This window comes from Taudactylus pleione, unplaced genomic scaffold (genome assembly GCF_031769625.1).
Source record: "Taudactylus pleione unplaced genomic scaffold, aTauple2 ptg000198l, whole genome shotgun sequence".
NCBI classification, from domain to species: domain Eukaryota; kingdom Metazoa; phylum Chordata; class Amphibia; order Anura; family Myobatrachidae; genus Taudactylus; species Taudactylus pleione.
This window is the reverse complement of record NW_028284600.1, coordinates 10,099,342-10,112,929: the sequence shown is the minus strand read 5'-3', so window position 1 is coordinate 10,112,929 and position 13,588 is coordinate 10,099,342. Positions and strand designations below refer to the sequence as shown.

At 43.3% G+C, this 13,588-nt stretch overlaps 1 protein-coding gene across 1 annotated transcript in view; it reads left to right on the top strand.

Annotated features, from left to right (window-relative positions):
- LOC148518853 (alpha-2-macroglobulin-like) overlaps positions 1–13,588 on the top strand; it is a 229,079-nt gene that overhangs the window by 42,733 nt on the left and 172,758 nt on the right. The window contains exons 6-7 of the mRNA XM_088476974.1: positions 2,708–2,861; positions 2,942–3,026. Coding sequence (XP_088333100.1) covers positions 2,708–2,861; positions 2,942–3,026 — 239 coding nt within the window. The remainder of the gene's footprint in view (positions 1–2,707; positions 2,862–2,941; positions 3,027–13,588) is intronic.

Sequence of the window (13,588 nt, the reverse complement as noted above, 5' to 3'; positions counted from 1 at the left end):
CAGGAGTTAGCTAACCTGGAGCCCAATAAATGAGACAAGGTTAGGGTGTTGGTTAGAGTTATGGTGCATACACACGGTCCAACTTAAAAGAACAATATAAACGATAACGATATCATTATCCTTTGATTGTTTATATTGTTCTTCTTTTCAACCCCTCTAACGACAAAACGATGGTCGATGCGCGGGCACAGATGGTCGATATCGACCATCGCCCGTGCATGCAGGCCAACCTGGTCGATATTGACCAGGTTAGCTTGTTTGTTCTAATGATCGTGGGATCCTTAAGTCATTAGGGAGTTGGTTCATGTTGCTGGATGTTCGATATCGAACATCCAGCACATGCAGGACGATCAGACAACAATATCTAATCGTTGTCTGATCGACCCGTGTGTACGGGCCATTACACTGATATATAAAAAACACTTACAAATTTTAAGGTTTGCTATAAATGGGAAACTTTGTCTGTTGTGAATCATGCATCGAGCAATTGAGATCTCAGAGTATATAGGGCGGATTCAATTAGACGCGAAAACATTACGTTTTCGCTTGTGAAACTTTTTGCGCCCTTCGCCTGAATGTGACACTTTTCGCTGCTATTGGGTATGCAGGTTTTCGGGCAATCCTACTACTAAAGATGCAATGCGGCATTCATCCAAATAAATACGGCAAAAAGGGCACCTGAAAAAAGGGAAATGTGCCTTCACCCCCAAAAAAGTAAAACTAACATTGGGTATTAGTTTAGAAGTGTATTACTGGCCAAAATCAAAGGGTTTGAGGTTTTTAAATTGTGTCAAATGGTCATTATATGCATTTTTCTTTAACAGTGGAAAAATTATAGAAAGCAAGTGTTTGGGGGCAAAATAAATGCTGCAGTTAATTGAGGGGTATGTAAAAATGGGTGAAACTATATTTTTGGGTAATTTTAGGGTACTTTAAAAATAAATTAAAAATACACCTGCTGCAGCCACCTGCAATCCCAAAAACACTTGTCCCATCCATACAGCCCCCCAAATTACCTTCCACACTACTTTAACCCCATTTTCCAAAACTTTTTACATTTTTATCCCAAAATGACATATTATTATTAGAGGGAATTAAGTTTTTCAAATTTTTTATTTTTGCCTAAATATTCATAAGGGGGGATGTTTAGTGGTTCTGAATCAAAATAGAGGTTTTCCACATTTTGTTCACCTGCTGTAAAATGGTGAAAACTATTCACTGCTTTTAGCTGTATAAAAGTCGCATGTGTGAAAAGCTGCGGATAATAGTATAGCACAATACAAATTTTAGGCGATAAGTTCGCACTAATGTAAACTTTTAGCTAAACTGCAGCTTTTCATGGCTAATTAAATTCCCCAATAATTAGATTCAAAGGTTCACATACTTTTATTTACCCTGCACTATGAATGTTTACAGGGTACCTTTAATAGACATTAATATGTATATATTTGTGTGTTATTAGTTTAAGCAGACTGTGTTTGTCTGTTCTTGTGACTTAAATGAAAATCAAATCATATTATATAATCAAATTATGCAGATAGTTGTAAATGCTTCAAATAATTTTACATGCTACTGTATTTCTCCACTGACTCTAAGGGGTAAATTTACTAGGATGGGAGTTCTATTAAGAAGTGATGTTGTCCATAGCAACCAATCAGATTCTACTTCTCATTTATCTAGCACCTTCTAGAAGATAATACCTGGAATCTGATTGGTTGCTATGGGCAACATCACTTCTTAATAGAACTCCCATCTTTGTAAATTTACCCCTAACAGTCTATGCTCACCCATGTGTTTGACACAGGATCATTGAGTGCTGAATTGAGTCACCACTGCATGCTACTTATAGCATCAGCATGTTGCCCTACAGTTGCCCCTGTTGCTTGTCCTTCTTGGGGGTAGGACAAAATTTTTTCGGAAGTTACGTACTTTGGTGAAAAACAGCTGTGCAAATTTTTGCCAAAAAAACCTGTTGATAATGGGTTTTAAGTATTGGGTCTGGTTTATCAGGGGGACGTATGGATGCGTCAAATGTTTTAAACATCGCACATGGCCGCAGCAGGCGTTTTTGTAACTTTTTTTTGCAAAAAATGTGCGCAGTCATTTTTCGCCAAAGTACGCAACTTATGAAAAAAAATTGTGGTCATTTATCATTATGGGGGGGGGGGGGGACTGGTGTCCAAAAGGGTTCTGAAAGAAATCCCTAAATTTTTAGGCAAAAATAGGGATTTTGCATTTTTTTCTCCATGTCTGAGATGGAGAAAATTCAACTTTTCTCCTGTTTCTCACTATAAGAGTGCGATAAATTATCGCGGGTGCGATAAAATCGGTCGATGAGTGGCCGATGATCGACTCATATCATCGCCGCTAATTGAATATGGCCCTTAGTATCACTTTGGATAGACTTTAACCAGTGTTTTCAAAATAACAACATTACCAAATAATTTAAATGGAATAAGTCTCATGTTGCAGAGAATTTAAAAAAAAAGGTCCTACAGTATAGTAAGTAAAATTTACAACTGAGCTGATATTGGTGTAGTACTGTACTTTGTGATCAGTACTCTGTGAGGTATCGGCCATTTGGACATACACAAAGGTATGTAAGATGCTTATAGACATGGCCTAATTCACAGAACAAGGAATGAGTTACTCAATAATAAGATGAAATATATATTTGGGTTGAGATGAATATATGGTTTTCTCCTAGGATCCAAGCAAGAATCGGATTGGTCAGTGGCTGAATGTAAGCCTCAATCAGGGAATTGCTGAGCTCTCCCTTCCTCTCTCCCCCGAGCCCCAACTGGGGGATTATTCTATTCGAGTGAAGGATAAAGTCCATACTTTCAGTGTGGAGGAATATGGTAAGAAACCTTCCTAAACTGCAATATTTACAATGGGTTTCCTGTGTCAATTCTGACTTTTTTCCAATTTATCTGTGCAGTGCTTCCAAAATTTGAGGTCACCCTTCAGTTCCCTGAGTATGTTATGTTTTATAGTGAACGCTTCTCAGTGCAGTTATGTGGAAGGTGAGTGACACATTCACGTCAAGTTATGTAAAAGCTCTGCAGACAGGATTACATGACAATTATGGAATGATTTCATCATTGTTTAAATAATTGGTGAATAAATAAAAAAAATGTAAAGCTCCAATACCCATCTTCTACAAACTACCTAGTATCCATCACACATTTTTTTCATAATTTTAAAGTACAATTAGGTATGCCTTATTACTAGAGATGTGCGTTGACCCCTGTGTTTTGGTTTTGGATCCGGGTTTATCTTTGTGTCTGGTTTTGCAAAACCACCCTCACATGTTTTGGTTTCGAATCTGTATTTTAAAAAAAAAAATTAATAAAAAACAGCTAAAATTACATAATAATTTTGACCTATTGGCATACAATCCAAAACCCGGTTTTAAAATCCAAGTAGCGGACAGCGGCAAGATCCAATCCGGGACTTGGTTCAACTTGGTACCCCAAAGTGATTCCGAACTTGGACTTGGTTCATCTTGGAACCCCTAAATTCAGTTGTTGTCGGTTCTCTGAGAACCAGACCCGCACATCTCTACTTATTACCTTTGAACAAACAATTAGAGGACATCCATATGGAACCCAAATTATATCTGATCACAACAAGGATAAACGATTGCAGAATTGTAGCAAGCTTAAGTCTCTTAGTTAAACTATCAATAAAAATGTTCCATGGAGTTTATGATGGCTCTTGATAAGGGCTTTAGGGGCTGATTCATAGTTCTATGCTAATAGCGATCCAAAGACGCATCATCGGACCAACTGCGTAAACATTGGACATCTGAATAACCCTCAGATTACTAAAGATGTCCGGTGTAATCACGGTGTCGGCTTTTGGGGCACCGCGAGCAACATCGTATCCCCAGATCTGCACATAAGCAGTGTGGTTTCTGCACATATGCAGTTCAGAAAAAAAATTGGCAAACTTCGTGAATATCGATTCAGCGTACAACTATGAATCAGCCCCTTACTTCTAAGTCTGGCAAATTTCTGACCCATAATATAAGAATGATTTTCCTTTATGCTATATTTTTATATGAACTCTAGTTAAATATCTGACTCAGTTTTGTGGTTATTCTTAACACATTTTTTTATTGCATAGCATGACATTTTTGGTACAAGTCTTATTAATGTTACTACTAATAGGGATGATGTAACTCAGTAACCAAATATATCCCAAGAATTCAACTGGTGTCTAAGCTCTATTATCCCTTGATCACCTTTATACAATGTTGCCAATCATAGCAATTTTGTATCACTTAGTGGTCATAGGATTTATTATGGGAGGTTAAAGTATATCTCAGCCCAGCATTAGTTTCTTATTCAGAGGGAGTGAGACCTATATATCCTGGCAGCGTGTATCGCATGCCGCATGCCTCCGTCCGGCGCTCAAACCCCACAGCATTAATTACTTATTCAGAGGGAATGAGACCTCTATGTCCTGGCAGCGTGTATCGCATGCCGCATGCCTCCGTTAAGCCCCACTTGGGTCAATTGGACCAGTTGAATTCTTGGGATATATTTGGTTACAGAGTTACATCATCCCTATTAGTGACATGTGATAGGGGATTATATGTGTATGTGAGCCAAGCATTGATGCTAATATGTACCAAGTACTGAAATTATATATGGAGTAAAATTGTTATGGCCACATAAAATTACACCTTGATTATAGGAATATCAATAAAAAGAATACACAGTTATTTATCAAAGTGTGCGTAGGATAAGTTAACCACACCTCATGAATTCATGGTGTCATTATTGCTATCCCTATATATAATATAGGGGATTTGTTTATAGGGAGGAATCACAGCCCATTTATCAACATGGGTTTGTAGGTCTGAGTGGAGTAGATATTACATCATTAATAAAGTGTTATTTATTGTACCCACATTATGATCTGGTGGAATAATAAGATCACCATATATTGTATTAACCCATTCCCATATATTTGGGTTTAATGTACACAGTCAATACTACCAATAGATGATATTAATATCATATGTTTATTACATTTGGCCTGAATAGAGGACCCTTTATGAGGTCAATACATGCATCATACGGACATCATCTTTGGTATGACATGACACCATTGTGGTGAGAATAGAGACAACATTGGTAATTGGAGAATAACAGTACATTTATTTTAAATTTTGTGTGGTCTTTGTAAAGATATTTCGCTAGCTATATTTTATACATTAGATTAAAGGTTATATTTTAATTTACTACTAATTCACATATAGTGACACGGTTTCTGCCAGATTAATTACTATCAATATCCGTGAGTGCCCCGTTTAGGAATATTCTTTCTTCTTTTTTTGTTCCAATCGCATCTATTATTCCTGGGAGCACCTCCCTATCATCAATATTGTTAATAAAATTTATATTAAGGGAAGGATAAATTTATACTGAGAATCTGTGCGGGTATTTTGTTTTGTTTTCCATCTAGGAGTGACACAGCAGTGGCAGACAGGATGGCAATTTGAAAAACTAGGCCCCAAACAGTACATAATGCAAAGAAAAAAAAGAGGTGCAAGATGGAATTGTCCTTGGGCCCTCCCACCCACCCTTATGTTGTATAAACAGGACATGCACACTTTAACAAACCAATCATTTCAACGCCAGGGTCTGCCACACAACTGTGGCTAAAATTATTGGTTCGTTTGGGCCCCCACAAAACAAGCTGGCAATTAATCTGTCCCTGCACAAACTGGCTCTACGGAGGCAAGATGTCGTCCTCATCCTCCTCATCCACCGATTCTTCACCCTCTTCAGTGTTGTGTACATCCTCATCCTCAAAGAATATTAATTTGTCCCCACTGGAATCCACCACCACAGGTCCCTCTGTACGTTTTGGAGGCTGGTCTCCCTGGAAGAGCTGATAATTAATTTTTATGAACATCATCTTCTCCACATTTTGTGGAAGCAACCTCCTACGCCTTTCGCTGACAAGGTTCCCGGCTGCACTAAACACTATTTTAGAGTACACACTGGAGGGGGGGCAACTCAGGTAAAATAGAGCCAGTTTGTACAGGGGCCTCCAAATTGCCTCTTTTTCCTGCCAGTACAGGTATGGACTGTCTGACATCCCTACTTGGATGCTGTCACCAATGTAATCCTCCACCATTCTGTCAGTGGTGACAGTATCATATGCAGTGACAGTAGACTTGTCAGAAATTGTTGGCACGTCCTTCAGTCCGGACCAGATGTTCAAACCGGCCCTTGACTTATGACACAAGCGCACGCTTGGCGCTGCTGCAGTGTTGATGTATGTGCGGCTACTGCGCATACATTTCGCACACAAACACAGAAAAAAAAAATTGTTTATTTTTTGTGGAGCGCACTTTGGAGGTTACACCACCCTTTAACAGACTTATGGGACACAGGCACACGCTTGGCGCTGTTCCTTTGTTGATGCACGTGCAACTACAGTGCACACAATTCACAAAGACAGAAAAAAAATATATATATTTTTTGTGGAGCGCACTTTGAGGGTTACACCACCCTTTAACAGACAGACGCACACTTGTCGCTGCTGCTTTGAGGATGCAGGTGCGGCTACTGCGCATACATTTCACACACAAACACAGAAAAAAAGATTATTTTATTTTTGTTGGAGCGCACTTTGGGGGCTACAGCACCCTTTAATGGACAAGCCAGCCGGCCCTTTACTTATGACACAGGCGCACGCTTGGCGCTGCTCCTTTGTTGATGCACGTGCAGCCACAGTGCACACAATTCACAAACACACAGAATATTTTTTTATTTTGTATGGTGTGCACTTTGGGGGTTACAGCACCCATTAACGGTCAAGCCAGCCGGCCCTTTACGTATGACACAGGCGCTCGCTTGGTGCTACTTTGTTGATAACCGTGCGGCCACAGTGCACACAGGGCCTAATTCAGACCCACTTGCGAGCGTAGGACACACGCAAGTGGATCGATGGTGCCCTAATGCGCATGCGCACGACTAGAGGGAGCTCCGTCGTGCGCATGAGCGACACCCGCATAGCAACAGCCAAGCTGTCGCTATGGGTCTCGCACCAAAGGGGATGTGCTGTCGATGGTGACTGACAGCACGCCCCCTTTGGTGGGCGTGCCGGGGGCGTGGCTGCCAGACAGAGGCATTCCCATGGGAATGCCTACTGTCTGGGTCCGGCCCCACTGACATCACTAGTGTCACTAGTGATGTCAGTGGGAGTGATTTTGGCTCTGATAGAGCCAAAATCACTCCAGGGCATCCGGTCACCGAGCACTTACCGCAGGGTCTCGTCGCAAGCCCGATGGTCGCGATGGTCTTGACCATCGCGACCATCATCATGGACGCTCGCATAAGCTGTGGGTGGTAACCCACAGCTATGCGAGCGTCCAAGTGGCCGCTCCATTTTTAGGTAGGAGGGCCCTGATTCAGAGCGAGCGCCCTGGTCAGAGCGTCGGGCTCTGAATCAGGCCCACAATTCACAAACACAGAAAATATTTTTTTATTTTGTTTGGAGTGCACTTTGGGGGTTACAGCACCCTTTAACGGTCAAGCCAGCCGACCCTTTACTTATGACACAGACGCAAGCTTGGTGCTACTTTGTTGATGCACGTGCGGCTACTGCGCACACAATTCACAAACACAGAAAAAAATATATATTATTTGGAGTGCACTTTGGGGGTCAGAGCACCCTTTATTTTTTTTTGCACTAGGGGGAGGACCCCTGATGGACAGAGCACCCCCTGGACAACACTACAGCACCCCTTTAGGACTGGGACATTGCACATGACTTTGGAGGGAACACAGCCCCTATGGACAACTGACTGCACAACACAGTCCAGCCAGCCCCTATGGACTTTGGAGGAGTGGACACAGCCCCTATTGACAACAGCAGCACAGCACAACACAGCCAGCCCCTGTGGACTTTGGAGGAGTGGACACAGGGTCTGATTCAGAGCCGAACGCTCTGACCAGAGCGCTCGCTCTGAATCAGGGCCCTCCTCCCTAAAAATGGAGCGGCCTCTTGGACGCTCGCATAGCTGTGGGTTACCACTATCAGAGCCAAAATCACTCCCACTGACATCACTAGTGATGTCAGTGGGGCCGGACTCAGACGGAACGCCTCCGTCTAGCAGCCACACCCCCGGCACGCCCACCAAAGGGGGCGTACTGTCAGTCACCATCGACAGCATGCCCCCTTTGGTGCGAGACCATGACCGACGTATTCCTCGTCGCTCGCCGGGTCTCGCGCAAGCGCACGACGGAGCTCCCTCTGTTGTGCGCATTCGCCCAACATCGACCCGCTTGTGAGCATCCTTCGCTTGCGAGCGGGTCTGAATCACCCCCACAGCCCCTATGGACAACAGCAGCACAGCACAACACAGCCAGCCCCTATGGACTTTGGAGGAGTGGACACTGGGCCTGATTCTGACCCACTCGCGAGCGCAGCTCGCTCACAACCGGGTCGATGGTGCACAAGTGCGCATGCGCACGACGGAGAGAGCTCCGTCGTGCGCATGCACGAGACCCGGCGAGCGACGGGGAATCCGTCGCTCGGGGTCTCACACCAAAGGGGGCTTGCTGTCGATGGTGAGTGACAGCACGCCCCCTTTGGTGGGCGTGCCGTGGGCATGGCTGCCAGACGGAGGTGTTCCCATGGGAACACCTACCGTCTGGGTCCGGCCCCACTGACATCACTAGTGGGAGTGATTTTGGCTCTGATAGAGCCAAAATCACTCCAGGGCTTGCGGCAGCGAGACCCTACCGCAGGGTCTCGTCGCAAGCCCCATGGTCGCGACGGTCTTGACCCTCGCGACCATCATCATGGACTCTCGCTATAGCTGTAGGTGGTCAGAGCGTCCGGCTCTGAATCAGGCCCACAGCCCCTATGGACAACAGCAGCACAGCGCAGCACAGTACAGCACAACACTACACTGCACTACACTACACTACACAGCCCAGCCAGCCCTAACTCCCACCCTCCCTCTTCATTGTCCACAGCCGAGTGAGAAAATGGCGCCGACGCGGGTACCTTATATAGAATCCAAAACCCGCGAGACCCGGAAGGCGGGATGATGACGTTTTGCCTCGATTTCAGATCCGAGTCAGGCGGGAAAAGTCGAGCCTGACTCGGATCGGCCTCGGATTCGGGGGGGTTCGGATTTCAGAAATCCGAACCCGCTCACCCCTATATTGAATCATACAATACATTCATGTATTTTTAAATAGAGAGCTAACTTGTCAGGAGGAATTCCTAAAGCATCACAAGGACCAGCACACCCTTCCATCTATTGATTCCATTTATGATTCTTCTTAGACATTGATACACTGAATGGATGTTGCTGAAATAGGTGCTTGAAAGTGAGGTGTTATCTAGACAAGAAAAACCACAAAAAAAAACCCATCAGGAAAATGTATTACAGGTTGAGTCTCCCATATCCAAAATGCTTGGGACCAGGGGTATTTTGGATAACGGAATATTCTGTATTTTAGGATATTTACATATCATAATGAAATATCTTGGGAATGGGACCCTAATATACACACAGAATGCATTTATATGTTATATACACATTATACACACAGCCTGCAGGTCATTTTATACAATATTTTCAATAATTTCGTGGCTCAAGCAAAGTTTGTGTACAGAAATTAAATTCATTTATGTTTCATATACACTTTATACACACTGGGTCAGATCCTGAGGTGCTCGCAAAAAGCGAGCGCTCGCTCTGAATCAGGGCGGCCGCTTTTTTTTTTTTTAACCCGGCCTCCTGGCCACTCGCTAAGCTGTGGGTGACCACCTGCAGCTTTTGCGAGCGGCCAGGTGATGGTTGCGACCATCGCGACCATCAGGCTTGCGACGAGACCCTTGTGGTAGGGTCTCATTCCCGCAAGCCCCAGTGAGCTTCCTGCTCTAATAGAGCAGGAAGCTTTCTACTAACATCACGAGTGATGTCAGTAAGGACGCCCTCAAATGGCAGGCGTTCCTTCAGGAATGCCTCCGTTTGACCAGCCACCCCCCCTCCCCCCCTACAAAACGGGGCGAGCTGTCGATCAACATCGACAGCGCCCCATTTGTAGCGAGCCCCGGAGCGAGTGAATTTCTCACTCGATCCGGGGCTCGCACACGCGCATTGCGCACGCCGCGCGTGCACAGTGCCCCACCATCGACCCGCTTGCAAGCACATAGCGCTTGCGAGCGGGTCTGAATCAGGCCCACAGCCTGAAGGTAATATTATACAATATTTTGAATAATTTGTGCCTTAGACAAAGTTTGTGTACATTGAACCATCAAAAATCAAAGGTTTCATTATCTCAGTCATGCCAAAATTATTCTGTATTTCAGAATATTCCATATTTCGGAATATTTGGATATGGGAGACTCAACGTATTATTTTTATTATTATTATCCTTTATTTATATAGCGCCACAAGGATTCCGCAGCGCCTTACAAAGTAAATAAACAAATGAGCAGACAAGAAAACAGCTGCATACACACACAACGATTTTGTTACAAACGATTTTATGAACGATTTTTATGAACGATTTTCTGTCAGATTATCTGTCAGATTTTTTAAAGTGTAATGAACGATTTTTATGAACTACAAACGATTTTTGCATATTCCCTTAATGAAAATTGTTCAGTTGACAAGTCTGACTGAACTACAAACTACAAACTACAAATGTGAACGCGCATGAACGATAATCGTTCATCATTTCACTCAGAAAGTGAACGATTTTTTCAAACGATTATCGTTAAACTATATTGTTTAACGATAATCGTTCAAAAAATCATTGTGTGTGTATGCACCTTTACAGTACAAAACAGTGCAGGACAAGGACATAAACATTGCTGCAATGGCGACCATAACACTCAAATAAGCAGCAGGGCATCAGCAACCAAGTGTTAGGTGCCCTTGTGGAGTTAGGAGTAGACGTTCGTATGAGCGAGGGAAGGAGAAGCATATGAGGGAAGAGGGCCCTGATTGTGAGGAGGGGCAGACAGACAGGGGTGACACACATGGGGTAGACAGTGAGAAAGAAGCATAGAGCAGCGGGTTAGGATGAGCACTGGGAGGCTTTGATGAAGTAGTGGGTCTTGAGAGCACGTTTGAAGATTTGTAGAGAGGTGGAGAGTCTGATAGAGAGGAGAGAGTTTCAGAGGTAGGGAGCAGCATGGGCAAAATCTTGGCAGTGGGAGGAAGCAATCAGTTGGCAAGAGAGGCGGCATACATCTGTTGAGCGAAGTGGGCATGCAGGAGTGTGAAGTGAGATGAGATCCGAGATGTAAATTGGAGATGAGTTGGTGAGGGCTTTGTAAGTGAGTGTAAGAACCTTGAATTGGGTTCTGAAGGAGAAGGGAAGCCAGTGTAGGGCTTGTAGAAGAGGGGAGGCAGATGTAGAATGTTTGGAGAGCAGCAGCATTGAGGACAGAGTGGAGCGAGGTGGGAGTCTGGGAGGCCAGATTAGAGGAAGTTACAATAATAAAATCTGGAGATGACCAGTTAGTCGATGAGGGTCTTAGTTGCCTCCATGGTGAAAAAGGGTGAGGACTTTGAGAGGTACTGAATGTGTGGTTTGAAGCAGAGGGAGGCTTCAAGGATAACTCCATGACAGCGTACTTGGGGGATAGAGGAGATAGTTGCGCCATTAATAAATAATGAAATTGTGGGAAGTGATGTTATGTGGGAGGGTGGGAAGATGATTAGCTCAGTCTTAGACATGTTAAGTTTAAAAACACGCTGGGACATCCAAGAAGAGATAGCAGAGAGGTAGTTGGAGATATGAGTGTCATAAAACAGTAAATGAAATAGCATTCTACACTTAAATAAATTACAGAAGTCTTATACCTCTTTTCCACCAAAAACCCAGGTCCGACCTGGGTTTTTGGACTTGGTTCCAACCCTGGTCAGACCCAGGTCAGACCCATTTACACTGCCCAGGTTAGCCCTGTTCACACTGAACTCAGGTCTGCCCTGCTAAACCTGTGAGGTCATAAAAAGTGGGAGGTGAATGCTCTACAACCACCAATCTGCTCATTTTAGGCATGATCCAGATCAGATAACCTGGGTTGCATCGTTTACACTGCACCATTATCAGGGACCCTTTTACACTAAGCTGCGACCCGGGTAGAACCAGCAAAAACCAAGGTTTTTGCTCTGGTGTAAAAGGGGTATAAGTTACACTCATTTACTAATATATGATAAAACATTTGCCACTACTTGGTGCTTCTACCAGGATTGGTGCTTACTCTAAGCAAAGAGAGCCTCTATATTGGTTTATACATTCTTGTATTTATTTAAATTGAGAGCTAACTTACCAGAAAGTGCCCCAAATCTACAAAATCAGTTATTCCTCACACCTTATATCATACCATTTCATATCTAATTATTCTTTCAGATACACATTGTGCTTATCCCACAACTCATGTGCACCAACTGATCACCTCTAGAACTACCCCCTCTGCTTGGAACTATCTGCCTCAATTATGCAAATGATACACAAATATGCTTAGAAATTATTAGAACCAGAACCTTTTACTTCAAATATAACAGCCAGCTTTAAATGCTTACTGGTATTTAGGAGTTTCATATGGATAGTAACTTATTTATCCAAGGTCATGTACAGTGTAATTGAGGTGGCAGAAAGGGACACTTAATGTTTACTTCACCTAATTACAGGTACTAGTATGATACGTGGTATCAATCAGAATGGTGGGTAATAAAGTGTTAACCGCAGTGGAGCTAATTCAGTGGAAGTGACGGACAATCACATTCTATAATCAGATGAAACAGTGTACAAAAATATCAGCGAGTACTACAATATATGAAATAAACTTGGTTGTATAGAACTGTTTAACAAGGTACAAAAGGAATGTGCAAAATAGAAGGATAATGAGGCTGAATCTTTCACCGACAATGAGGAATAATCCTAATTGCCTATTTAAACACTGTGACACAATGGAAAACCAATCGCATAGTGTGTGATCATTCATAATCAGTGTTACAGCTATACAGTTAAAGACTAATGAAGAGCATCCTGATTAATACCTCTTTTCCACCAAACACCCAAGTCCAACCTGGGTTTTTGGACATGGTTCCAACCCTGGTCAGACCCAGGTCAAACCCATTTACACTAAACCTTTGATCTGGGTTACTCCCAGGTCAGCCCTGTTCACACTGAACTCTGGTCTGCCCTGCTAAACCTGTTAGGTCATAAAAAATGGGAGGTGAATGCTCCACAACCACCAATCCGCTCATTTTAGGCATGATCCAGGTCAGATAACCCGGGTTGCACCGTTTACACTGCATCATTACCTGGGTCCATCCTGGGTCCAACCCTGGTAGCTACCTGGGTTGAATTGCTGGGTCACTTGACCCAGGTTATTTTTCAGGGACCCTTTTACACTGAGGTGCGACTTGGGTAGACCCAGCAAAAACCCAGGTTTTTGCTCAGGTGTAAAAGGGGTATAATATTCAACTGACTGTGATTCAGTGCACAAGCCACGACTCATCACTAAAGAGATTTCACTTACACCATAAGGCTATTATCACAATTGTCAGCATTTAAACAGGTAT